Source organism: Pocillopora verrucosa, chromosome 5, assembly GCF_036669915.1.
Source record: "Pocillopora verrucosa isolate sample1 chromosome 5, ASM3666991v2, whole genome shotgun sequence".
In the NCBI taxonomy this organism is placed as follows: Eukaryota; Metazoa; Cnidaria; class Anthozoa; order Scleractinia; family Pocilloporidae; genus Pocillopora; species Pocillopora verrucosa.
This window is the reverse complement of record NC_089316.1, coordinates 11,187,615-11,215,092: the sequence shown is the minus strand read 5'-3', so window position 1 is coordinate 11,215,092 and position 27,478 is coordinate 11,187,615. Positions and strand designations below refer to the sequence as shown.

General features: G+C 36.4%; 2 protein-coding genes and 1 long non-coding RNA gene across 5 annotated transcripts; 1 reads left to right on the top strand and 2 right to left on the bottom strand.

The window, feature by feature from the left end:
- Window positions 1-7,829: 7,829 nt before the first annotated feature.
- Window positions 7,830-9,069, top strand: LOC136280906 (G-protein coupled receptor GRL101-like). The gene is made up of 2 exons (XM_066166718.1): window positions 7,830-7,882; window positions 8,040-9,069. Exons 1-2 carry the CDS (start codon window positions 7,830-7,832, stop codon window positions 9,067-9,069), a joined length of 1,083 nt encoding a protein of 360 aa, XP_066022815.1.
- Window positions 9,070-17,705: 8,636 nt separating this feature from the next.
- LOC131772409 (diacylglycerol kinase theta) lies at window positions 17,706-22,394 on the bottom strand. 2 transcript variants are annotated; one of them, XM_066166720.1, is made up of 9 exons: window positions 22,357-22,394; window positions 21,701-21,849; window positions 20,793-21,148; window positions 20,374-20,464; window positions 19,396-19,438; window positions 18,973-19,041; window positions 18,695-18,748; window positions 18,285-18,383; window positions 17,706-17,976 (listed from the first exon to the last, which is right to left on the bottom strand). In XM_066166720.1, the coding sequence occupies exons 3-6, from the start codon at window positions 21,029-21,031 to the stop codon at window positions 19,016-19,018; spliced, it is 399 nt and encodes a 132-aa protein (XP_066022817.1). In that variant the 5' UTR covers window positions 21,032-21,148; window positions 21,701-21,849; window positions 22,357-22,394; the 3' UTR covers window positions 17,706-17,976; window positions 18,285-18,383; window positions 18,695-18,748; window positions 18,973-19,015. The 2 variants fall into 2 exon arrangements, with proteins under 2 accessions (XP_066022817.1, XP_066022818.1); XM_066166721.1 differs by lacking the exons at window positions 17,706-17,976; window positions 18,285-18,383; window positions 18,695-18,748; window positions 18,973-19,041; window positions 19,396-19,438 and adding an exon at window positions 19,802-19,948.
- Window positions 22,395-22,528: 134 nt separating this feature from the next.
- Window positions 22,529-24,829, bottom strand: LOC136280907 (uncharacterized). Of its 2 annotated transcripts, XR_010717466.1 has the most exons (4): window positions 24,603-24,829; window positions 23,667-23,741; window positions 23,054-23,201; window positions 22,529-22,806 (listed from the first exon to the last, which is right to left on the bottom strand). It is a non-coding gene; the product is annotated as an uncharacterized lncRNA (long non-coding RNA). The 2 variants fall into 2 exon arrangements; XR_010717465.1 differs by having other exon boundaries at window positions 22,529-23,201.
- Between the last annotated feature and the right edge of the window lie 2,649 nt (window positions 24,830-27,478).

The following is a 27,478-nucleotide window of genomic DNA, read 5'->3' as shown; positions in this document are numbered from 1 at the left end:
GCTTCTGCCTATTCTAATCAACACCTTTTTCTATTACTTTTGGTAGGACGTTGGACAACAACCAGTTGAAGAATTCACCATCAGGCATTTTCAGTAACAACACCCAGCTGAGAAGTCTGTTAGTATGAAATAAGTTTTATTGTCTAAGGAACGTGTCACAAATCCATCGCACATCGGTAAAGATACAAGCTGATACGAGCAGCGATGTCTTGGCTCCAAATGAAATCAGCTACGAAATAGGAACGTCCTATTTTCGTAAACTTAGACTTAATTTCCCCTGAAAGTACAACGGGGTATGAGTTAGTGCGTTCTGAAGTTAGTGCTCTGAACTAGAATTTACTATCTATTCGTTTTATTTATTTACTTTTTTTTTGTATAATCTCCTTGTAAAATACTACACTCCTAACTTTGGCCTTTTACGAGTCTTCCTATGATAAGCTTCCTTGGTCACAAACTGGCACAACCCATTTTAATGAAAATCCAGTAAATCAGATAAAGATATCTGTACGATGAAGCAACATTACACAGCGTTGATCTCTAAACTCCATCCAACAAATCGAAACAGGGTCAGGTCAATAATCAGTGGGACTCTTTCTGAGTCAAAAATGTTATGGAGTATTTAGTTTGTTCAGTACCATTTAGTCGTTCGTTCAAATTAGGCATTTAGTTACTATAGGAATTCGAAGTCCCAAGTTCTTTCGGTTTAGGCCAACGAGATGAGTTTCCGAGTTGAACATATGTTGTCTAACTTCCATTATTGGACGGGCATAGTTTGTCCACTAACTTCTTATAAAGCTTTTTCATACGTTCCCAATATCAGACCAAAATGTCTGTAGGTCAAAAAGTTAATATTATTATTTCTAGTATTAAACCTACTGACCTTTAAAAGGGAAGAAAAGAGGACATAAACAGATAACTTCAAGGACAGTGGGATTTAAAACATTACAATGATCAGACTTTATCGCCAAAGTCACAGATTTGAATTTTTGTTTGATACATTGCCTCAGTCCCCAGTATAAAAAGCTAAGCTTGGAATTCATCTTACACGCCAGAAAATATAGTTTATAATTACTTGGTGATTATTTACTCCGCAAAAATCAGATTAATCATTAATAATTAAGATTTAGTGATCCATCAAGCAGTTATCAGCCTAATTTTTCTTCGAAACATCGAGATAAGAAAGGGAAGGGGGGGTGAAATAAATGGCCACTAGAAACCTATTTTTGCTACCCAATGGGAAGGGCGTCTCGTTGTCTTGTTCAATTGTGTTTGATTTTGAGTCTGCTGACAAGGATGAGTTCGTCAGTCACGCCGGAATATATATAAAAGACCATCAACGAAACAACATAACAAATTTGATGCACCTTGTTGCATCAAATTTGTCGCAATGTGACTGTTTTTTAAGCTCAAGAGGTCAAACGTACTCACCGGTGAGACCTACATTACCTAGCGTACGAAGGAAAGCGCGTGAAAGGTGCTCATTTTTGATGAATGTACGAGGCCTAAAGGGACAAGAAGAGGAGGTACAATATTGGCAGAGATGTTCGCGGTGAACTTTTTTCATAGCTTTAAAGCTCTGCAATTTCAAGAAATCGCCTATAGATTCTGTACGCAACAAGTCTATTGAACTTCAAGAAGTACAAACGGCAGTTGATAACGCTCAGGTGGTATCTAAAAGTGTGAACAAGGAACGCGCGAAATCTGTACGTAGCATCGGGCAACCGACAGGTTCGTCGAAAGCGAATTATTATAGGTCCAAAAAATTCGGTCGGAATTCAACTCATCACGAATCAACTGATCACGAACCAACCAACTCATCTAGATGGAGAGTTAATCAGGGGTTTCTCGAACTTAAGCTGGCGAAGATGGAAAGCAATTTAACATCATACAAAGCCACTCTACAAAAAAAAAACTGATAGAGGAAAAAACGATCGTAAAGAATATTTAAGATCCAATTTCATTGAAAGAAACGACCTCACTTCGTATAATCTGAGAAATACTGCGAGAAAGATCATAATCCCACTTCTCCCCACTGAATTTTTTAAGTGAAGCTCTAGTTACAATAATGCAGTGTTGTAAAATAGCCTGCCTCGCCACTTGCGTCAAGCGTCTTGGCTGACCGAGTTTTAACTCTAGATAACTTAGTCTAATAAACCGCCACAATTTTTCAATCAAGTTCCTTTTATAATATCTGTGGCACGGAATCTATGTTAATCTGTACCATTACTTAATACAAATTTAATCTTTTAGAATAGACAGAAATACGACGTTTTATTTGGTAGACTCAGAGTTGGTATCTATATTTGAAATTATAAGCCGAAAGGGATTAACCGTCGGTAAACGTAGAGTGTGGGTCTTTCACGTAAATTAAGTGACACATTGCGACATGTAAAGGAGGCGAATTATGTTAAAAGCGTTCAATAAGATAAAAATTTATTTCTGTATTCCTCTATTAATTCATTTATTGAATATGGTTTGAATATGACAAATCCTTGATCCAAATAGATGTTTTAATTGACAACCCTAAACTGACGGCTTAAAAAAGGCCAATATTAACAAGTTCCTAATTGCACTTCTAATAATTCTTGTTTTTATTTTTTAGAGACTTGTCTAATAACCGGTTGAAGAATTTCCCATCTGACATTTTCGCCACAAATACTAAATTGGCTGTGCTGTAAGTAGATTTTTCCTCTACAAGGGACATCAAAAAATATTTGTATTCATAGTTTAAAACTCCCACACTGACTATTACGTGACCTGTTTGGGTTCCACTTTTAACTTGAAAAACAAAAAAGATTGTGACTCTTGAATATTCTCTGTACATCATGTGGTGACATTAGGAAGCCTTTGAGAAAACAGTATGCTATAAAGTAATTGAACAATGATCCTCGTGGTTAGAATTTACACAATTGAAGAAATTGAGAAGCCTGAAGAAAAAATTCAGGCTTCAACGGGTTCGAGCCCAAGCCTCCCCGAACTTGGTAGGGTCCTTCTATCAACTGAGCCTAGAGGCTACTCGTTGAGACTAGGTACATTTTAGAGGGTTCTTCTTTTCCATGGGAGAATCTTATCACGATTTGTAACGAAATAAATGTTGTTGATGAAAATCGAGCAAAGCAGTCAGTGATCCTACAGGTAAGGTGCAATTGCACAATTGCGCTTGCAAACATAAGTTTTGTACTTGATTTTCATCTGTTGGTCAAAATATAACTTATTTCTTAAGAAAATAAGATCAAAATTCACAATAATGTGGACAAGATATCGCAAGAACGCTTAGAATGTGAGGAGGAAACTTCGATGACGTATTCGAGAATTAGAAAATATGTATTCGGAGCAAAAATTTCCAAAGGAAACGGGGAAACTACGAGTATCGTAAGAAGAACCACCGAAAAAAAATGAAGCCTACTTTAGTACATCTATCATGGGATAGGGTCCGAGAGGTAGCAGCGAGACCGGTGTAGCTAGCGAATTGTCTTGGAGGCCTCACGAGTACCTTCCGTCACAGAGCACAATTATGTTAGGATAAGCATCACAGGAAATATCTTGCTCGTATTGACAAGTGAGAACATTAAAACACATGTACATAGCTGCGCCATTTTGATTTTGAGCGAAATTGTTTCACGGTAAAAAATAATGCATCAATAATTACCCGTTTGAGTTATCTACACAATCCTGTATTTCAAACTTGAGTTTATTCGGCTAGTCATCTGCTTTATTACTTTATAAGCGTCCAAGCTCTGTACTATGCTATACCCAAATTTTGGTCAAATTTATAGGTACCTGTCTGAAATAAAATTGCACCACCTACCTCCAGGAATCTTTGACAAGAACGCACGGCTAATCCAACTGTAAGTAACACTTTGCGATCCTATGCGATCTGAGTCTCCTATATTTTTTTCCTTCTTTGTGAAAAGTCAATACAAGATCGGGACGAGTCTGAGTGATGCAATGCAAGCGTTAATAAGATTAAACAAATTTGCAAATCTTTTTTTATTCATAATATGTAGCTATTTAAGTACAAAAGAAATTCACCTACAGCTTATTCTTCTGATCAACTTTCGCACCTGCAGACTGAAAACTCTGATCTCAGACCAGCTGCATAACAGTTCTAAAGGCCCCCAACTGCTTTTTGTTGTTGTCATTGTTTTATTAAATTTATCAGATCATTCGTTTTACTTCGGAAATTAAGAATTAATATCAAACATCATGAAGATCATACATCGTCTGTTGCATTCTGGATCTTTGTCCAGGACTGATCGTTTATGAGATTCCGTCCTCTGTATAAAAGGCATCAAGAAGTGCTTTCATTAAATAAAAAGATCATTCCAATTCCCATCATTAACAAATTTCCATATCTATGTCAAATTTAATTATAATCTTATGCTGTAAAATGAGTAAACGGTGAAGTTAGCACAAACAACTCTTCGCTCAATGACAGTGATGCCGACTTTTGCTCACGAGTCAAAACAACCGTAACTGTCTTCGACAACAGCCTTGAAAGGTTTCAGTAGTACCCCTATCTAAGCAGATAAACTTCTGTTGGATCTTTAAACTAATCGTCAGTTTTATATGGTAAATAACGCAGACGCCTGAATGACAACGACATGAAAGGGTTGAATGGAAGTGCCTTCAAAAACTTGACAATGCTAGAGGAACTGTAAGTTAATGTATCAAGACTATTGTGGAGGGAAAACTTTGTAACGCAGCAACATTCCCCTCTCTTACCGCCTTGTCTATACTTGTTTTTCAAATTAACTTTTTTCCTTTCTCTTTTCTTCCCTTCCACTCAGTGATCAAGAGACGAGTCGGTTAATAACTGTTTTAATGAAACTAAACATATATATATACAGGTCGCATATTTTTTTTTTAATTCAACACAGATGGTTGCAAGACAACAACTTCACGGAATTTCCTCCTAATTTATTCCAAGATCTAAAAAACTTGAAAGAACTGTAAGTTTTTTCATTCCAAGCTTTCCCTTGTTTTAACTCAATGACTACATAAAGTGTTCCAACACGTAGTAAAATTTTCCTTTCTTTTGTTAAATCACTGCTAGTGTATTTTAACACAGATTCTGGTAGTATCATACTTTTCGTCCCTTTCACTAATTAGAGCATATAGAAAGAAAATTTTTTCCAGTTGCAGATTATAAAATCTTCCATCTGCACTTGTAACACGTTTTAAAATTGAACCATCTGGAATTTTGTGTTTGCTGCTGAACTGACATTTGGGTGACAACGATCATACATACAACAATGAAATTCATGCATGTTATGAATATCAGAGTTGTTTTTTTGGGTTATCTTTCTCTGTGTTGAACCATGATGGCATATTTTCTTAGATTACGAGCTTAATGATTTCATTATTGATCCAAGAGAGGCAGCCATTGCCAGTGTTGGGGAAAAGAATTCAGTATGCACGCAGATCTCAAGTTTTCAGCGGCCTTCAATTGCTTTTCGTCATAATATTGACCGAACTAAATGAATGAAGTGAATCTTAAATATTCTCTGTACTATAAGACAAAACATTGCATGTGTATCACTACGTACTGCTCTTTGTTCTTTGGTCGTTTCTGATGATCAGAATCTTCATGTATTTTTACCTATAAATTTCAGTTTGCAGACTTAATGAAAATGCATTTTCTTGTGTCGTCATTCCTATCAGCTATCTGTCAAATAACAAGTTGAAAAGTCTACCAGACGGACTTTTTAACAGCCTTTCCAAGCTGACAAATCTGTAAGTGAGTTAGCTATTTAACCAAGGAGATAATTGGACAGAACCAAATGGTCATTCTTAAAATATTTTTTTTAAAAGCACAGCCATCATAGTTGAAATATCATGAAGTTTCCCAGCTCGTATTTGCAAATCTTAATTGAAGTAGACGATGCTATCTTATGTATTTCTTGTGCTTTGGTTAGTAATGTTAAGTTACTTTGTGGTGTAAGAATTTAATAGCTTCTGTTTAAATAGCAACCTTAACGATTCCCAGATTTCAGTTGGTAGCTCTAACATAAGCGAAATCTTTGTAACTGTGTAATAATTGTTTTCAGGGATTTATCAAACAATGAACTTGAAAATCTGCCAGCGTATGCTTTCAGAAACATTGTAGCGGTAAAATTTCTGTAAGTAAGATTGATATTGGCCCAAAATATTAAAAATTGTTTGTAAGGATTTTCTTGAAAATAACAGCACTTGGTGACTATAATAGCTTCTTAGTAAAAGACAACTTACATTGTAATTTACTCCTTGAAGGCAAAGGTTTTTTGCTTCCTTTTTATCCGAGCTGAAATATCTAAGAATTTGTTGTATTGCCAGATCAATCGACCCTGGCATTAATTTTGTAATTTGTAACAGAGAGTGAACTTGAGAGTTTTCCCGCTTAATCTTGAGATCATCATAAATATGTATAGTGTGTTCTTTGATCATTAAAATATAAAGAATGGGAGCTATTTTACTGGAAAACGTTGCCATTCCCTGCCTTAACCGCAAATCTTAGGAAAAAAAAAGTAGAGCTAAAGATATCACTACACATTTCATTCTAAACTGCACATAATGCTTTCCTCAGGAAAATGGAGTACAACAAAATTAAGAAGCTTCATGAAGATCAGTTCCAGGGCTTGGTGGAGCTATTAGATTTGTAAGTGCATTTAGAGTTTAAACCATTTTCCATAATGATCTGAATCTCAAACCGTATACAGTAATATTATTTTATGGTTAACTCCGTCATTGCTTAAATAAAATTTGCCTTACCCAATCATATTATGTTACTGTACTTTAATATTTATTTCCTTATCTGTTTCCTTTGTTTAAGATATCTCTCGGAGAACAAAATCGAGGCTCTGCCTGATAAAATTTTCAAGGGCGTTAAAAAGCTCAGATCTCTGTAAGTACAGTTGATCACATACAAAACATTCCAGAATATTTGAAGTGATAGAATGAATATGATATCAGTGTTCAAAATCTGAGATTTTTGTCGACAAATTTACCACGATGTAGAACAGGGGTGGTGCCAGTTATCTTCCTAAACAAAGCAATGTTTTTTTAATTTATATTGCACTAAAACTGTGCCTTTATATAACATACTTTTGGTGCACCTAGGTGAATATTATGAAAAAGCGGAAACAAACATTGTGGAGATCTATGTAGTCTTAACTGAAATTCCATGAGAATTTATTAGAATGAGGAATGTGACTGCTGCAAGTCCCCGTTTTGGTGTTAGTTGTAAATAGTTACGTTCTTCGTTTCAGGAATATCTTCGGCAATAGGATACAAAACGTTACCAGCACGACTTTCAACTATGCCCACGAATTGCGATTTTTGTAAGTTTACTGCAAATGACAGATGTTTATCTAGGCAACTAAACTTAGTTGCATAAATTGAAATCAGATAACATTCTTTTGATTTCGTTTTGTCAAAGAAAAGACTCGTGCAAAGTAATTTTAAAAAAATAACAAATATATACGAAAGGAATTTTTCCCTGGAAGTTTCCGGAAAGAGGCTTTTGTACAGCGAACGACCTCAACCGAATGGGCTGCCACGTCCATAAAATCAGTAGCCATCAAAAATTTCCAAGAAAGCAAGACGAGACTTATCTTAGGCTAAATGACTACTTTTGAAAGAATCTTTGAGAAAACATCAAGCTGAGGTCCGTACTGAAGATCCTCAGCTAGGTTCCTGATTTTGTCTATTTGGACAGTCAATTTGAACATTAACATTAGCTTAATGAATCTTATTATTGAAATTCACTTTTTTAGGTTATTTATGATATAAACCAACTTAAAATTCACATTATGATTATTTTAAATCACAGGTTCATGCATTACAACCTGATGGCCGAGCTCCCCAAAGGCTTTTTCAAGCATTTGACGCACATCATCAGAGTGTAAGATTCCATGACGATCCTTTCCTTCACTCGCCCCTTCAAACAATTATCTTAATAATAGTCTATGTTATTAATCAATTAATGATTATTAAGGGATTTCAACGATGCAATAATAGTGTTTTTTCTGCTTTTTTTTTCTTCTTTTTTCGAATTCTAGAACTTTGGACACCAACCTGATGTGCTGCCATCTCGATCTTTTCAGGCAGGATGCTGATTGCGAATACTCCTTCAATGACAATTTCGCAAGCTGCCACTCCATGTTCCGCCACCATGCTCCAAGGAGAACTCTTTGGATTGTCGGTCTTCTCTCGTTTCTAGGGTCTTTATTCGTAGTTGGGTGGCAGTATTTCTACCCTGATAACAATGTGGTCCAGTCTATCATGTTGGTGAATCTGGGTGTATCTGACGGCATCATGGGGATATACCTTATCATTATTGGCATAAAAGACCTGCAATGGTCAGGGGAATACTACCTGCATGACTATGAGTGGCGCACCGGTTGGTTTTGCCATTTCAATGGTGCCATGTCTGTCTTTTCAAGTGAAGTGTCAGTGATGATGATTTCTCTGATCGCATTGGACAGACTCAAGAACATCGTGTTTCCTTACACCTTTGCAAAAATTACCCCAAGGCAGACCCGTATAATGTGCGTGGTTATCTGGCTGGTGGGAGGCGTTATGGCATTCCTTCCCTTGTCCGGAATGCACTATTTCAGTGAGAGGTATTATGGCAATAATGTAGTGTGCCTGCCCCTGCAGCTTTCCCCTGAATTGCAAGAAGGCTGGGAATATTCCACTTCCATCTTTATCGTTTTGAATTTTTCCCTATTCATCTTCATCATGGTTGCTTATGTTGCCATCTTGTGGAAATCATGGTCGTCAAGCAGACGGCTTGGTGCACATGGAACTGTTCGTGAAATACGAGCACGAGCACAAAGTGCACAAGCTAAAAGAGAAAGAGCACTTGCCAAGAGAGTCTTCTTCATTATTCTGACCGATTTCTTGTGTTGGATGCCAATCATTACTATCGGCATCCGGTCCCACGTCGAGAAAACATTTGATCCACCTGGTGATCTGGCAGTGTGGATTGCAGTGTTTGCTCTGCCGATCAATTCAGCTATCAACCCATTGCTGTATACGCTTTCTACTCCGCAGGTAACATGTTTTTTTTTTGTTTCTTTGGAATAGCACCTACCGTTATGTTCAAATTTGGTTTCGTGTCAGAGCAGGCTGGCAACCTAATTTTGTAATTGTAACGATTGACATACAAAACAAGCATGAAAAGTAAATGATCGGACAGATTTTTTTAGCATCTCCACCGTCGACTTTAACCATAGAGACCAGCGTGACTTCTAAATACGTTACTTGAAAGTCTTTTATACGTAAGCTATTCAATATATTTTGAATGTCTAGGTTCAGCCTGTGTTGAAAGCAAAACTAAGGAAGTTGTGGTCCAATTTTCGATCTATTTTCAGCAGAGCACAAAATCAAGAAGGTACAGTTTTAAGCTCCATTGAAAAAAACCATTATAACAATAACTATATTCCAAACCTTGAAATGAACAAACTTTAACTTTTATCGAATTGAGGATGAGTAACCCAGTTTTCTTTAAGTAACTTATGTAATTTTTACTCCCAAGGCTTTCAAGGGGGGGAATAGAGTAAAACTGGTATGAAATCGTGGAAAACACACGTATTTTTCAATTTTTTCGAATAAGAAACTGAGTAAATTATTGAAACCACAAAGGTACAACTGATAACACGGCAAGTTGTAGCAGACGTAAAAGAGGAAACAGGAGTGATTCTAAATAGAGAGAGGATCAATTTATTAAATCATCAATTTTAATGATTGAAATCATGCTTTCAGTTCGATTTTTGAGGGTTAGTCTCTCTAAAACTATGTATTAGGGAACATTGAGACAAATGGATGCCATTTGCGACAAATTTTTAAAATAACATTTTAATCAAAACTCATTCTGCGAACAATTCTCAAAGTATGAATTGCTATACTTCTGTCCTAAATCATAAGGTTGAGATTCTGAATTGTAGAATGCTTTTTTTTTTTTATATATAAACCTGACAATGGTCATTAATTTTTTTACTGGTGTTACTTTTTTATCTAAAAGAAGCAGATAATGATCAGCAGGGACAGATTGGAAATGGAGATGAGCGTGCTAACGTCGAAGAGGGTAAAAAATAGAGTGTTTCTTAGTGTAGTCACATACGAAATATCTTCTCCACGCCTTTGTAGGGTTCTCTGTATGATTTTCTTTCTTTTCTTTCCTTTCTCTTTTGTATACTTAATTCCTTTTTTTTTCATTTTCTTTCCCGTAGGAGAGGAAATTGAAATGCAGGTATTGGAACACAGCGAAATCCCAGGAATGGAAGGCCCTGAATTGCCTGCACCGCAACCAGGTCAGTTTATAAATATAGGAGATTTGACGCTAACGATAAAGCTTTAATTGACTTTGCAATCCAACTCTCTTGACGGGTATGTATAGTTTAATCAATTAACCTAACAAATATTAGCTCTCTCAAATTGAAATTCCCATAGAAACCACAGCATTCCTTTTCCGCTCTGATAATTTCTGTAGGTGCATTTAAAGAAAAGATAGATTAAGGAATGCTTTCCCATATGACACTTATAAAAAGCATAGATACTTAATTCCTTTTTTTCATTTTCTTTCCCGTAGGAGAGCAAATTGAAATGCAGGTATTGGAACACAACGAAATCCTAGAAGTGGAAGCCCCAGAATTGCCTGCACCGCAACCAGGTCAGTTAATAAATATTGGAGTTTTGATACTAACGATAAAAGCGAAATTGACTTTGCAATCCAACTCTCTTGGCAGGTATGTATAGTTTAATCAATTAACCTAACAAATATTAGCTCTCTCAAGTTGAAATACCTATAGAAACCACAGCATTCCTTTTCTGCTCTGATAATTTCTGTAGGTGCATTTAAAGAAAGGATAGATTAAGGAATGCTTTCCCATATGACACTTATGTGATGAAGTTAGTTTGTATTACATTAGGTTGATACGTTACCTACAGACATTCTGGTGATAAATTGCCTTATAGACCTCCTTTCATGAGATCCCCATTCCTTTACATTAGTAACCTGCACAGTGTATTATGGACGTGGTTGTAGTAAATAAATGATACGTATATATTGACAACGATCATTATTGTTTCCAGTTTTCAGTCGTATTGTATGAAGAATAACTGAAAGATATCTCTTTGCTCTGTTGACAGCAATTGAACAAGCCTGTGGAGGGGATGCGAATCAGTCCTCCTCAGGTAAAAAATTATTTATGAACGAAAAATAAAAAGAAGGCGTAGACAACCGCTTTATTTACAAGAGTAGAACTGCAAAAATCAAAATTGTACAATGTGACTTCAACTGCATATTGCACTTTGCAACCGATCATAAGAATCGCCAAAATGAAGAAAGGTAATGCGTCTGAACAACTGTATTTGACAGAGTTATCAGTATTATTCCAGCGACCATATTCATGCGCCCAAATTAACTTCCAGATTTAAATGTGAACTTTGTAGCCCAGTACTATTTCATCAATCAAGGAATAATTGAATACATCTGAAAATCTGACGTACCCAGAATGAAATTTGTAAAAACATTTATTGCGAAATGAAACATGAACCATAAGCATCACGAAACATTTTACTCCACTTTTTCTCTAATAATTCCTTTAAAAAGATTATCAGGAGGATTTTGACAACAGACCAGCCCCTACAAAGGCTGTGGAAGGTAAACACCTTTCCAATTTTCATTTTTTTCTTTTGGAAATTACATAACTCTAAAAAAAAAAACAGCGAATGGTGGCTAGTGCTATCAAGCTGGCGCACTGGCATACTTGACTGCATGGTTTTGTATGTCACACCAATCAGATTAAGGTTATCATGTTAACGCTTAATCAAGAATCAAATCAAAGATGCTAAGTCTATCACATGAAAAATTTTACGAGAGCAGCAGGTTGTCGGCCACTATTTCAGGTAAGGTATAAAACCTTTCCTCAGTCTTATTGGAGAGTTTGTTGTTGTCATAGACTTAAGACTTTGTGCGTTATTAACATAACTAACGTAACTTTTAACAATAAATCTAATTTCACACAGCTGGTAAATCTGAGGAGCAGGTGGAAATTGAAGAAATTTCAGTGCACTGTAACAAAGGTAAAGGAGATAATGGTATTTGATTGGTCACTCAAGAGATTAAGGCATTTTATGAGTATTTAAACATCTCTTTTACCTCGGTAGTCACCGGAAAAATTACAGTGTAGAAATTGGTGGGATATTAATGATTTTAATCCTTAAGTACAAAGACAAAATTTAATAACTCAATACTAATCTATTTTGTATCAATAAATCATTTTTTAAAGAAGCTAGAAAAGCTGAAGAAGAAGAGAAGGCGCATGAGCCTGACATGGATGTCGCAGAGGAAGGTAACATTTTTTATAAACTGAATTAGAAGAGATAAGCTCATATTGGTCCAAACAATGCTTTATAAGATGACACATATCAGTCTACTCTATTGCCTGAAGAACACGAAGTGCTCCGTCGACAGGTCGCGATTCACATCGGGAGTTGATTACATTGAGAACAACCAAAAAACGACACCACTTGAGTATTATTATACCTCCTAGTAACGAAGAGCCATAACTCTTCATTCAATGCTAATCCAACATTTATGAAGCCGTTTTACTTGTTTGTTTGTTTGGGTTTTTTATGGATACAATAATAATTTTCCCAGATACAGAAAACATAACCACCACTTACCCCAGCTCGTTGAATGAAAATGGTGACCTTAACGTTGTGTACCTCAGTTTTCAAAACACTTCAACACAGACATGCAAAAATTTAATGAGCTTTGATAAATGGCAGCTATGTTTTCTGTATTTGTGAAAATTATTATAGTATCGCTTAAAAGAAAATGAACGCATTGTATTTCAATCTCTTTTCGTATTCCATCCAGGGGAAGTAGAGGTGTTTGATACCAGGCTTTAGTTCTTTGTTTTCGAACCAAGGTAAATGCTTATTACGTCTGCTTTAATACTGAATACCGCTGACTAAAGGGATGTGGAAAACAAATCCCTCTATAGAAAATGGTTTTTTTTTGTTACATGCATCTTTCCAATCTTATAAAATAAGTGTAATATTTGAGATGTAGGGTGAAAATCTGATGCATTACCGTGTGTATGAATGTATAGTTGACTCGTGATTACTTCAACTATCAGTTTGTTGAACCCGATCTATATTCTGAATCAAAAGTGACTTTTTTGATGCCATTCACAAAGCGTAACTCTATCCTAAATTTTTTAACTCCTTGCTAACTCAAACCAATTTCAAATTTGAGATTTCACTGCAACTGCAATGATTCAGTGAAGTTATTGGAGATGAAGAAGGTAGTCTGATTTGTTGTTGCTGTTATATGCTGCTTGTCTTTTTTCAAAGTCACTTGCAAATTTTTTTCAGGCAGCCCATTCCTTGTTGGCAGTAAGGCTACCAAAACATTTTCAAACTAATCAATTTTTTCTCTGCTTTTGTTGATGTATGATTTGAAAAGGTATAATTTAAAAAAAAAACTTCTGGGTGGCTAATACGCTGCACTGATGAGTGCTCTCTTCGTATATGCTTGTATATTCATTTGTGTCTTCTGATTGACAGTCTGGTCACCTGACTTTCGACCAACTGGCCGGTGAGCAGTCAAATTGAATTGACTAGCTAAGCTATGACTAGTGGCTGACTGAAAGATGGGCTGATTGTCTGCCCGACTGTCTGCTTGACCCTCCACCTAGCCAGTGGGCATGGTTATACCTAACTGAATTATAATATGGCTGCAAAACACTTCAATACAGACATGCAAACATTCAATACTTGACTGACTGACTGTTGGGTCGGTAGATCAAACAAACAACTAATCGATTTGTAACTTTTGCATTCATTGATTAGCGTGCTTTTTTCCTTTGCCTCTGACAGTTTACAAGAGCCAAAAACATTGCCATTAGTATGGAGACCGCGAGGGCTAGAGAAAAACTAAAAAATTTCAAGGAAATGGAGAAAAATAATTCTAGTAATCAATACATACTGTCTATGGTAACATCTTAGTCTTTAATTTCTTTTTCTTAGATTTAATGTTATCAATACTCAGTAACTTTGCTTTCTGAACTTATCATTGTATGGTAACAAGATATAGTTGGAGTGGAACATATTGCGCTATATCTGAGTAGGCGTGTAATTTCTTTTTCTTAGATTTAATGTTAACAATACTCAATAACTTTGTTGTCTGAAGTTATCATTGTATGGTAACAAGGTTTAGTTTAAGTAGAACATATTGCGCTATATCTGAGTGAGCGTGTAATTTCTTTTTCTTAGATCTAATGTTAACTATACTTAGCAACTTTGTTGTCCGAGCTAATCATTGTATACCTTACACTCTATCTATCAGTCCATCTTCCTTTTGTTTCGTTTTGACCGTTTTTGGTTTGCTTGTTTGTTTCTTTTTGTAACATGTACATCTACCTGACACTTTTAGCCTGTTAGTTTTAGCGTATTTCTAAAGACCATGATTGCTACACCGCAGTTAAGTCGGATGGCTCAAGACGGAACACAACAATACCAGGGGTGTAGCCAGCCTAAAGTCCTGTACCTCTTAACTTCTATCACATCACTCGTGCAAATTTTGAAATAAAAATTGAACTTTCTTGGGGTATAGGCCCACGACAAGTCGAAAAGCTGGCTATGCTCCTAGTGTGATAAGATATTTTATTCTGCATGCTGATCTTTCCATCATTAATTACAATATAGTTTAGAGGGGAATTGATGTCCCTTAAGGACTTTCTTTTAGAGTTCCTAATATAGAAAAGAGCAAATGATGTGATAATAATAGAACACTAAGGGTCTTGAATAAGAATTATCAGAGATTTATCTGTATAACAACTATTTAGATAGCTCATTTCTAGTAGCAGAGTTAGTAGACATTAGGCGGTAAAACAATAATCTGAATAGTTCGAACATTACCACAACTTGTCCAGCGAGTATTCAGAGTACGTGTCGAGTTGCCTAATTTCCTTAGTACCTCTAGTTGAAAAAAAAAGGTAAAAATGTCACACAAAAAAAAAAGGGACAGTTACTGGATAAGACGTCACACATTAGAGATTTACAATATATTGAAAGACCTAAGTAGCTCATTTCTAGAATTCTTATAACTCGTATGAGAGCAAAATGACAACTAAAAGGTAGAGTGACGTCTATTTTCGCTATGTTACTACGTTCTTTATGAACGCAAATTCCTTAAAAAGAAATTAAAAAGATGTTTTGGTAACGAGCGAGTAACAAGTCAGATATAGGATATTAATTGGTACGACAACAATTTGAATAGTTCACTTCCACAACAAGCTTGTAAGTACTTTGCACTGAGTTTAGAATTGTTAGAGGGTAATAAACAAGGTCAGAATTCGTTTGTTAGAGGTTTTTATAGAATGAAAATGATTTAAATGGGTCATGCTTAGAGTTTTTATAACTCGTTGGCGAGCATTAGTGACCTCTGTCATGGCTGAAGCCTGCTTCTTTACATAATTCGGCATTATTATTAACATTAACGTGAAAATCAAAAAAAGGAAAAAAAAAAAAAGGTCTTGGAATACCGCTAACTTAGATATTTAGTAGTGTTTATGAATCTAATTTTGTAGCCCATTTCTAGATTTTTTAACTCACAACGAGAATTCTAGTTCATTTTAGTACGTGGTATTCTTTTATATCTTTGTTAAAACGGGATAATCAACATGGCTTCTACAGTAAGAAAAACTTGAATGTGTAAGTGGCTTTTTGAGGGAAGTCACACACAGTTACGAACAGGGGTTCAAGATCTACTGTAAAATGTTAACGAAGACTTCAATAAAACATCTTTAAGACCTTCCACATGAGTCCGTCTCAGTTTACCCTATAAAGGTTTCTAAGTCACGGTTCAGGTTCGTCCACAGTGTGGATTATGTGCCACAATGACCTGTGACTAGTAAACTGATACAAAATTGCTTTCTGTATCTCTCATAATGTTGAACTTTTTGTTTTTTAATGAATTATTCAGTTTGAGTTTTTCCCAAAAACTGAGCTGTTTTCTTTTGACACCATAATGTATATCCTTGAAGCGACTCTCGTGAGGGTTTTTGGTTACCCCCCATGTAAAATAAGGCGTAACAAATATATATTTCCGGGAGGTTAGGAAACATTTTTAAGCTTTTCATTTTCTATCCAAAGACTTCCACCAAGGGTGGGTGGGAGTGACGATTAGTATTTAAAAAACCCTCAGATATGAAATCTTTACTGCACTGTGATTGGTTTAGAAGTCTCCCACTACCCTTTGTTCTGCCTCTTAGGGTGTTGACTCTTCATGAACTTTTGTCCTTAATGACTGCTTGTGAGATTTCCTTCTTGTCAACCGCTGAGATAACTTAAGAAACTCAATAATTTGCCATTGCGGTTTAATTTACTAGGGGAATAGAATTTACACTCCAAATTTACTTTTCCAGTAAAGGACTCGAAGGTGTAACATGTAGAGCTACACAGCTATAATGACCAGACTTGAAAGAGACCTTCAGCTAAACCTGAGTAAATCGAGCCAAAAACCTGAGTAAAACTAACTTAACTTAACTAACTTAACGTCTGTACAACTCACTGGAAGAAAACCGGAAAATCTTCCCTTCCATTCTACACTCTCCCTCATGCTACACAGCTAACCTTGCCTCTGGAAGCCTGACACAGTGAGGACGAGCATAAACGTGGGGTAAGTGAGAGAAAAATCTAATTAGAATGAAGGAAGGTGATATGCCTTCCCAGAACCTCGCCGATTTTTGCTCGCTCTCTTTTACTCTTCTCTCCTCTTACCGCGAGCCTATCACCAGCTATGCCTTTAACGACAAAAAAACAAAAAGAATAAAAAGTTTTCTCACAAATTCAATTCACTCAGAACACATCTACGTGAACTGATCATTTTATAAAATGAAACATGGAGAAAAGGTAAATCAATAGAAGGCGTTCATGCATATTAGCTTGTTAATGAATACTTCTGCAGTTAAACCACTTTTTACATATAATTACAAATACAACATTCTTTTGAAATATACTCGAACTTATATTATCTTCAAATTCACCGGTGTCTTCTGTAAAAACTCCATTTACGGGACAAGCTAAGCTTTCAACTCCACCTCGAGACAGAGATTTCAACATTTTAGTTCGCACCTGTGATATACTATTGTGGAACACCAGGGTACGCGTATCGTCGACTCTCAAGTGTTTTCATTCCTATCTGAAATTGCGTTAGTTAATCGTATTCTTCTCGCTTTTTTCTTAAGCATGAAATCTTTAATAAACTGTGATTCGTCTAGAAATCTCGCGCCACCCTTTTTTTCCTACATAAGACCATGGAATACCAGGTTACGAGTTTGGTTTGTTAGCGCGTAGCGTCGACTACAACGCCTTGGCGCATTTACGGGCGGAACGGGGAAAGACAGAACGTGGCCGAGACTAGTTCAGAATCATTTTATACCACCTCGATAAACAAATCATGGCCGGTGATAAAAATTGACTGCAATAGCACGAATGTTAATGTACACTGAAGAGGGTTCGAATGGTGAGGACTGAGCCGCTCTCCTTGTTTCAGCCTATATGACGAGCACGTGATGTTCACGTGATTGCTCAACCAGCATGCATTTCGTGCTGATAGAGTTTCACAATTTTTTCAATTGAACGCACTTTAAAGATGGAATTTTAGTCTGCACTGTTTACAATAAAGCGTATACCCATAGCGATACAAATAACAATTATAATTTCCTTTACAATTTCGAATTACATTTTCTCGGCTAAAGCAATACTTAACTAGATGAAACTTTACAAGATTACCAAGTTAAGTACAAATCAGAGCTGGAAAAAATATCCAGTATGGTTTCTAATTAAGCTGCCATAAGCCCGGGGTTTAATCGTCATAAAAATAGTTGTTGTTGCGCTGGGGCTTGCAGGAGGGCGAGACGAACTTGTGGGTCTTCTTTTGTTTTTCACTTTAACCTTCCTCTTTGATAGCATCAGCGCCTAAAGAAAAAAATAAGTGAACTTACGATGAAATTTCGAGAAGTGTTCGATGGCCATTTGGGTTCTAGTAAAATATTCTTAATTCTGAACCAAATTCGTCCGGTTATAAACCTTTAATTGAATTCTTGGATGTAAATGTCGACAAAAAAAATAATAATAAAAAAGTTTCTAAGGTAAAAAGATAAAACTAAATTGATTTTTCGAAATGTTCTAGGTGCATTTTTAACACTGAGATATGCGAGTCCAATCACAAGCCTTTTATTTTCCCCAAACGGTAATCTTTTACAGCGTCGTTACACAGTAAATACCTGTGTTAGTATGGGCCGTACAATCACATTTCCAGGAGGCTGCATCCAAGGTTCACCATCTATTTGTACAGGCATCTCTGATTTTAATTTGATTTTGATCTGTAATGAAGTAATAATAATTGTAATCAATTAAAAAAAAAGCATTGAAGCGGATGAATGAAGAGGGTAAATTTCTAAAGAAACTGTGGTTCTGCGTCGGTGTGGGGGGGGGGGGGGGGGAAGGGGTGGTATTACAAGATAGTTTCTTTTATCAACTGATTTTATAAAGTAAATATGCCGGAAAAAATGACGCTACGCCACTAGTGGGAACATAGTAACGTGAAAGACAGAAATTACAAGCGAATTGTACGAGGATAATCAACTTATGGCTTCATTATGTTATTTACTGTATTACAACCAGACATCTATACCTGGGCTCCCTGTGCTAGCCGAATACCAGTCCTGATTCCACTTTGAATCTGACCCTTTTAATAAAGAATTCGTCTCAATTAAGAACAAATGCACCATTTTTATTGCTAAATAAAAACGTTTCTTATGCAAATATTTAAGAAGAAAGGAAAAGGCAGGATACAAAAATTGTGGCAGTTGTAGAAAAAAATACGCGGAGCAGATTGGAGAGAACAGTATGGTGCATATGCCTGCTGATGTTAGGATGTGAAAGGTAAAGATGGTGGTGATTCTGACTCACTAAGTGCATTACTCCCTGAATTCCAACCACCTCGACAAGACCGTCACAGTGACAAGCTGGGGAATGACCCTGCAAAAATATTCAAGCAATTTCAATTGTGTGTGGAAAAGGAATCCGGGATTGCATTTATTTCGTTTAACTTCGCTTTGCGATTGGTCCAGATAATTCAAGCCACTCTCCGAACCAATCACGGGCAAAACTAAAACCAACAGTGGTTTGGTCATTTGCTACTTCCCGCGCTATTGGCGGTTTGGACAATTCTACTCTTCGCACCTATTGGCTTCTTTATAGCTAATGCGCTGAATCTTTGAGTCTTTTCCAGACCTCCGCTTCTAGGGAGAACATGTCATGGTTATTTTATCAGTTGTTTGGTGCTAAGAATATGAGCAGATATCACCACTAAATTCATGAAGTACTACATACATCTTCTTTGTCTGGTCCCCATGCATCTCTGCCTGCTCCCCAACTGGCCGGAAAACAAATTTAAAAAAAAAAGTTAAAGCGCAAAATTTATACAAAAGAATAAAAGACTTTACAAGTAACGAAGTGATAATCGCAGGTCAGCTGCTATCAAAGTAATCTCAGAAAAGAAGCCTTAAAAATTCAGACTTCGACTAGAATCGAACCCGGGCCTCCCAGATAATAGTTGAGGACTGCTGCGAAGCCACGTGATGTGAGTGAGACAAATTTTAAAAGGTTGTTCGTTCCCGTAAAGGAATCAGATCATAATTATATGAAACAAATAATGTTGAACTACACGAATCATACTTTCACCGGGGACAAAAACTGTGCAGCTTAAAATTACTTGTTGAAGCCGATGTTCAGCGATTTTCTTGCAACTAAATTGAAAATCTAACCACTGCAAAATTAATTCGAATTAATTTGATTGACCTCAATTTCCAGCTTTTACTTACCTGCCTATGTTCAGAATTACAATTCCTTCTAGTGTTGGTAAGTCAAGTTTTTTGCCATCAATCTGCAGCGAAAAGGAAGTAAATAAGATACTGGTCTCTAGAAAGTTACAGAGGACGAAAGGCAAACAAGCACCGCAAAACGCCAAAACAAAACGCTCAGGTGTGATTGGGGCATGAAATAAAAAATTGTGCAACTGATATACATGCAATCATTAAGAGTTGAATACAACTGACAGACCATGATGATTTGGACCATCACTCGATGCTAAGAAAGTTAATTCTGATACAGGGGTTTCAATAACCTTTTTCCATAAGCAGCTGTCGATGGTAAAATAGGCGGCTGAGCCCGAAAAGGGGCAGTATGGTGAAACCCAAACATGAGCCCGCTCGCAAGGTAAACAAAAGGCAATAAGAGGTCTTATAGTCAGCGGTACACCCCTTTTATTGTGATCAGCCATTCAATACCATCATTCTACAGATTAATCACCTCTATTTCGACCTCTTGAGTAAATGTCCGCGAGTAGCCTTTGACCATTTTCTTTATACCTGCTTTAAAGTAAACTCCTTTGTTATGAAGCCTGAAACAAAAAGAAACCAAAACAAAAAAAACAAAAAAAGGGGGAATTAAAGATTCATCAGAGTCGCACTAACAATAAATTGCAAATCACAAAGTCGGGGGTTTTTCAACCTATCCCTTTTCAAAAGAGCTTTCAACGGAGGTTAATATTTATCCGGAGCTTGAGCACATTCCCACAAACGCAGTAAAGATGAAACAACAGTACATCTCAGAAGACTATGGTACCTTTGTTACCATCCAATGGCTTTCGCAATCAACACTCTTTTTCTTCAATCGAATGCACTACGACTAATTTAGTGACCTGTAAATTTACTCCTTTGTATCCTCACCTGCTATGGAATTTATCAGGTGCTTCCTCCCTCTGAAGATGAAAATCTAAACAAAGCTCAGCTCCAATTCCGATGCCAAAGTAATTATTCATGGTAAAAATACTAGGATCGTCTTCTCTTCCTCCCATCGAGCCAAGCGCGCTGTCGTTTGACATTGTATCTGGAACATTAGTGTCCGCTGAATCAAACATGACACACCATCTATCAAGAAACACTTCGTGTGCCTGATCAACGGCCATGAGAAGCGATACAGGACTCTCGCCACCAGAGTAACCACCTCCCCAATGGAGAACACAAGAGAGATCGTTACGTGTAAATTTAGAATCTCGTTCAATTTCCCACTCATTTTCTAGCTGCTATAGAAATCACGAGAGAGATGAATACATGTTAGCTGGGAATCTCATTCAATTTGCCACTCATTACCTTGCTACTATAGAAATCAGGAGAGAGATTCATTCATACGAGAGTCTCATTCAATTTCCCAACCATTCTCTTTTCACTTTGCTATACCACCCGAAACGGCAGCTTTTCAAAATACGCTATAACGGTTTTTCTACTAATTTAAACTCTGCTATTAATCGTAACTTGAAAATGCATATAATTACCGTATAGAGTTCCAGACTTTCAGTAATCAATACTACTTGATTTACTTTCAAATACTACGAACTTTTCAGGCCTAAAAAGGGAAAATCTGCATGACTTTCCAGGGTCTCTATCGCTTAGAAAACACGAATGACCAAGTAATGATTAGTTTCAGATTTTCATCCCATTGACCAAGTTTGTCGAACGAGTCTTGAAATCTATGACGTATCGCAGAAAAACAAAACGTACAAAAGTACTTTTGACTCTGGAAATAAATTTTCCTCAAATCGTGGGGAACACGAATACTTTGGAAAAAATCCACTTACCAATGCCAAGAGGAAGAACTGCTGATGCAGGTAGCTTACACTTTATCTCTTGAACAACATCATCCAAACATGACAGCCCCCAGCCAACTGTGTCATCACCACCACAGATCAAGACACGAAAATCAGAAATAGATCTGAAAGCATAAACTCTGAAACAAAGATAAAAATCGATTCATGTTTTAGATATTCAGAGATTTAAAGACGATGGGACAAAGCTGACAGAAGAAGACAAGGCTTATAGTTTTGAGTATAGAATAGCTGTAAATGATAAATTTGGGAAGCAACCTATACAACAAAATATAAATCGCTCTTCTGCAGGTCGACGTCATGTAAGGAAAACTAACCGCCATGCCTTTTTTGGACTAAAAATTTTACATCAATCTTTACCACTTCCTTGCTTGTTCCACCTTGAAAGCGAGGCTTGGGGGAAGACATTGGGTTATCTCATGTAAATGTGGATATCGCCCTTTAAAGGGTGCAATCTGCACTGGAAAGATTCTGCACCCACCCATATCTGCACTATGGCTTGATTAGCTCGGCCTCGGTCAATTCTCGTGGACACAAGAGTCTAAGGAGATAGTTCTTACTAAGTAAACAACTTCCGTGTAACCTCAACAAATTCGTCTCGATATGGAGGGGGAGCGAGTTTAACATACCCTGATAATGGGCCTCCCTCTTAGAGGCTGTACACTTGATTAGGGTTGAGCAGTCTCTGGAAAGCTGTGAACATGTCTGCCCCCTGACCGCCACCACTTTTGGAGTTTACTAGTACTAGAAGGGGTTGGCTTCCAGGGGGAACAGTCTAGGCTATAGGGAATAACAAAAAAATCAAAATAGGCATAACTCCTTAACTGTAGGAAGAGAATACCGATATGCAAGAAACAGAAATCTTAATTCCAGTCAGTCTTTTTCAGTTCATCTGTTTTTTAAAGTACTTCTAGGAAATGCTCTACAGAAAGAACACAGAATTCGCTTTATACTTCCCATGGGCACTACCAGTGATATAATAATGTGTCTTAAATATTAGATACATGAACTGAGCTCTAGGATTACTAGTAACTTACCACAACTTGAAAACACACTTTTCACCTCACAAAATTCCATGGCTACAAAACAATTACAATAAAAAATACGAGAACAGCCAAAAGCCTTCCTTTGAGTATTTTAATGCGTAAAATATTTGGTCGCCAAGGTGTCGTCAATCTTGTTACAAGGGTCACTGTCACTCTTAAATAGCTGAATGGACATGGCAGTTGGTCAGGGAAACGAGGACTCAGGAAACGCACATTAGCCCCTCGTAAAACAAAGATACTTGTTTAGAAGCATCTAAAAAACACACAAAACAGAACTTACTTTCTCCTAGAATGTTGCCAATCAAAATTTTGTATTTGCTTGTGTCAAGGCCAACTGGGAGACTACCAATGCATATGCATAAACTGCCCAAGGGTTCTATGTTTTGCCTCAGGTAGAATCTTGTGAGTTTCATTTTCCTTACAGACTTCTGCAAAGAAAAGAAGTACATTACCTTTTATAAGGAGTCTAACACCTTCAGATGAATACAAGATCTATTATTTATCATTAAAAATCACCTTGCAGTTATCAAAGGAAGTTAATAACAAAATGGGTGCAAAGACATGAAACTATGGAAAGCAAAGTTGTCACCATCTTACCATTATACATTCAATGGATGTAACTTAAAAATAAGAAAAGTGGAAGGTAAAAAGGCAGAGGAGCCCCTCACCCAGATAATTAACCCTTTACACCCAAAGATCAGTGTGCATATTCTCCGTGCTGTTTTCTATACATTTCCTACAGTGCTGTTGATCATTATTTAATTCTCATGACCTTAATGTTTGATTCAGGGGTGATACTGTAAGGAGAAATTAGATGTTGGTCAGTCTAAGGGGTAAAAGGCCAAACTATTATACTGTTTAATAATACATAACTACATCTACTGTTGACTTACTACGTGAGAGGTTGATGATTCTCTGTTAGCTTCTGTCCTTCAAATGACAACCAATAAGTTTTCCAAATGTACTTCCTATTAGTTTTTTATTTACAAAATTATATTACATTATGATTTGTGCATTGGTAAACAAACATTAAACTGTTTGTCTCATGATGTCAGAATCAGGCTAATTGATTGATCAACATCTATTTAATCCATCAACACCTTCATCAGATGATGAGGTTGAAAGTTGTTATGTCACTACTTGTAGCACCTTGGTTTGTAATTATTGGTGGGTTATAGCTTGCTGTCATTGGAGTATTTTGATACTCATTAATTATTCCTGTTGTGTATTCCGAATAAAAGGCCAGGAACACAGTAACTAGATCAAGATGGCAGAAGAACTATTTTTAATCTAAACAGAAAACCTCGTGTACAATACCAAATATGGAAAACAGGTCTCGTGACACTAACTTCTACGTAGAACAGGGAAACCAAAGTTAGGAAAAATCTAACAATTCCCTTAAAGGTCTACTTTGTTACTGATCAGCTGTTATGCTTTTTGATAGTAAGCATTTCAATTCCATCATCTCTATTGACGTATTAGATTTGTGTATAAGTTGAACAGTTAAAGTTAATATCTAACCCTCTACCACCTTGAGTGTTGTACTATGAATATTGACAAGTTTTCTAGCAGAAAGCTAATGAGAAGACAGTTCCTTAATGGTCGGCTAATAGTCGAATAAATGAATATCAGGTTATATTGTTTGATTCAGTATCAAATTTTCATGGCTGAAAACATAAATATGTATCAATTACACAATGCAGTGGACTGATATGTTGATTTTGCAAGTACATTGTATAGGGGCCATCTGATTACATCAATCAGAAATATAAAACTATGTAAAACCATACTATGTAAACTTGACATTATTTGATTCCTTATCCACTTACCAAGAGACAATATGCAGACCTCCTTCCCTGGAGAGTTTAAGTAAGATGTGTCTTTGTATTGCCTTCTTTAGGTGATGCACTGTCGCATTTTGGATGACAACTATACAGCTGAAAGTTTATTAAAAGGCATATAAAATTATATACATATAAGGAGTGGATCTTCCACTGTCTTCCCCAAATTTTTTTCACCAAAGAGAGCCATCACTTCTGGATGCGATAGAGAGTCAATCTTTCTTGAGGTTCATTCCCAGGCTTTCTCGAGGTGCAAGAAGAGTCGCCTGCCTCCGCTTGCCACGATTAGATTACAGCCGACATTTTATTACACTCAAAGATCGCGTAAATTGGATGATGATCTCCAATGAAGAAAAACTTAAGATTGTTGTTCTGTGGTACTTTTTTTTTTTCATGTGGGTATGCTGCTGGAGCCAAAAAGAAGAAGGATCTATAAACTATTGTTGAGGTATGTGAAGAGATTGAAATCTCAGACAAGTTTCCTGTGCTTAAATTACTGGTAGTATTTCTTTGTGATCGATCGGGTGCTAATTTCTGCAATTTTGAATTTGGATTTTATCTTTCTTCGAAAAAAAAAGCGAGCATTTATAAAGTTTGTGAAATTGGTATTATTTGAGGGAAAATTCACGAAATTTGTCGCGATAACCTACCCGCGCGGATTTTGTTATGCATTCGAGAAAATTAGAAGCTTAAGTTTTTAAACTTTGCATACGTACGGTACGTACGGGAGGACTTTGGGTGAACTTTATAGCAAAATATGTTATACTGAAAAAAAATCCATTTTCGTTTGTTAGCCAAAAGAGGCTAAGCTAAAGGTTGTTGTTGGAATATCGATTAAACTGTTGATATGTAATGTGTATGCCAGTTGATAACACTTCTGTGGTAAATGTGAACAGATGTGAATACATGCACACTACATAATAGTCTGGGCTATTTGAGAAGGAGTGTCACGACAGGTGGTCTAAAGTGATGTTAGAAATCAATAATTAATTACAAATTTCGTCTCCTGGCAGCAGTGATTAGGTTAATACCATGGCTTTGATCTTCTAGTTTACATGAAATATAATTTGTAAGGACTTAAAAGCATAGATCTTATTAGAAATCTGTAGACTGTTCTTCAATAGATCAGTGGGTGCAACTGGTTCACATGTGATTCATACAACGTAACTCATACAATGTAACAATGAATTATATTCATACATGTACCAATCCAATAAGCACAAGATTTTAATTGTAATATATATTAGAGAAAAAGTATGATTTGTGCATTTCTGAAGAGTAGTTCAAATACCTGACTGTGTATATATTGTTGAATTAAGACAAACAAAATGGAGTTGAGAGGGGAAATTCCTACAATTTTAAAACATTTACTAGATTTTTCATTAAAAGTATGGTGTTGAAACTCAGTAGAATATGAGTGACACAACAATTTTGTTAAGAATATTCTCAAAATAGTTGTAAACCAAAAAAAGCTTGGGCCACTATAATTTTAGCATTAGAAAAGATGGTCTGCACAGTAATCTGAATATCCTCTGATCTCTGATGGCTTTTGGTGTTCTTTTCAATGAACTATTTTATTGCCAAATTTGGAAACTGGGCAATGGACATAATCAAGAAAATTGTGTTAAATTAGATGAGTATTGTAAATATAATTAAGTGAGGGGGCAAAATCAAATCCAAGGGATTAAAGACATTACTTAAATTCCCTCTAGGGTTTGCACAGAATGCAGTTATTTAATTTCTTAAATTATAGAAACTTTCACACTAATCAGGAAAGAATGCAAAAATGAAGACTAATTAATCTAGATGAAATTTTGAGTTTTTTAATTCTTTTTTTAGTTTAGAAGCTTCCAGTAGAGCTAGTAAATATGTGATCATTATCTGTCTGCACTTGTTGGTTTTATATCAGAAGTCTCACTCCTTGAATATTTTATACTGCCAACTTCTGCATAATTGCCACATGGACAGACTTTCCATGAAGTATTCTATATACATGTATGTGACCTTTCCATTTCAGTAAAAGCCTGCTACCTGTGAGGACCAAGCAGATCAATGACAACATTGTTTCTGTTCACTATACAGCATGCACATGTATGACTTCATGTTGTCTGCTTCTTACTTGAAAGCATCACAGGGAATTCCTAAGGAAAGGATGTTCTCACAAGCTTACATTTTTCCAGCCAGAAATTTGAACCGTGAAAAAAACTCACGTATTTTTATGAGCCATAATTCGGCTGAAGTTCACTGAACATTTCACTTCAAGATTCTGTATTAGAGACTTAAAAACTTCAAGCAAAAGTGAGTGTTAAGAAGTGGGAAGAAACACTCGACTACGTCTCGTGTTTCTCCCTACACTTCTTTCGTGCTCTAGCCGCTTCCTGCGTGCTTTATAACAGAACAGAGCACAGTCAAGGCTTCTCTATTTGGCAAGAAATCTGGCAAGCCTGAAACAAAGTCGAGCAAGAAAAATAAAAAGAAGTAATAAAACTGTAAACCGTTTAATTTACGGGGTTATTCGTAAATGATATCACAGTATGCCTCTTTCTCAGCATCAGTTGACTATGATACGATTTTATACCCTAATTTTGGAAACTTTCCATGCGCAACGCTTGAAATTCGTTGACCACTCTGGAGCAATCGGCGTAGAAACCAAAACTCGGTTAGTGATTGAGAAAGGTGACAATTAACCCTTTAACTCCCAAGATCTGATTGTCAATTCTCCCCTCTAGCTACTACACATTTCCTTGTTAATTGATTACGAGAGTTAGGTGTTTAATCAAGGAAATAAATTGTACCTGATGAGTCTGAGTGTTCTCATTACTTGTTTGCTGTATAATATATGGATACTGGAGGGAGAACTTACT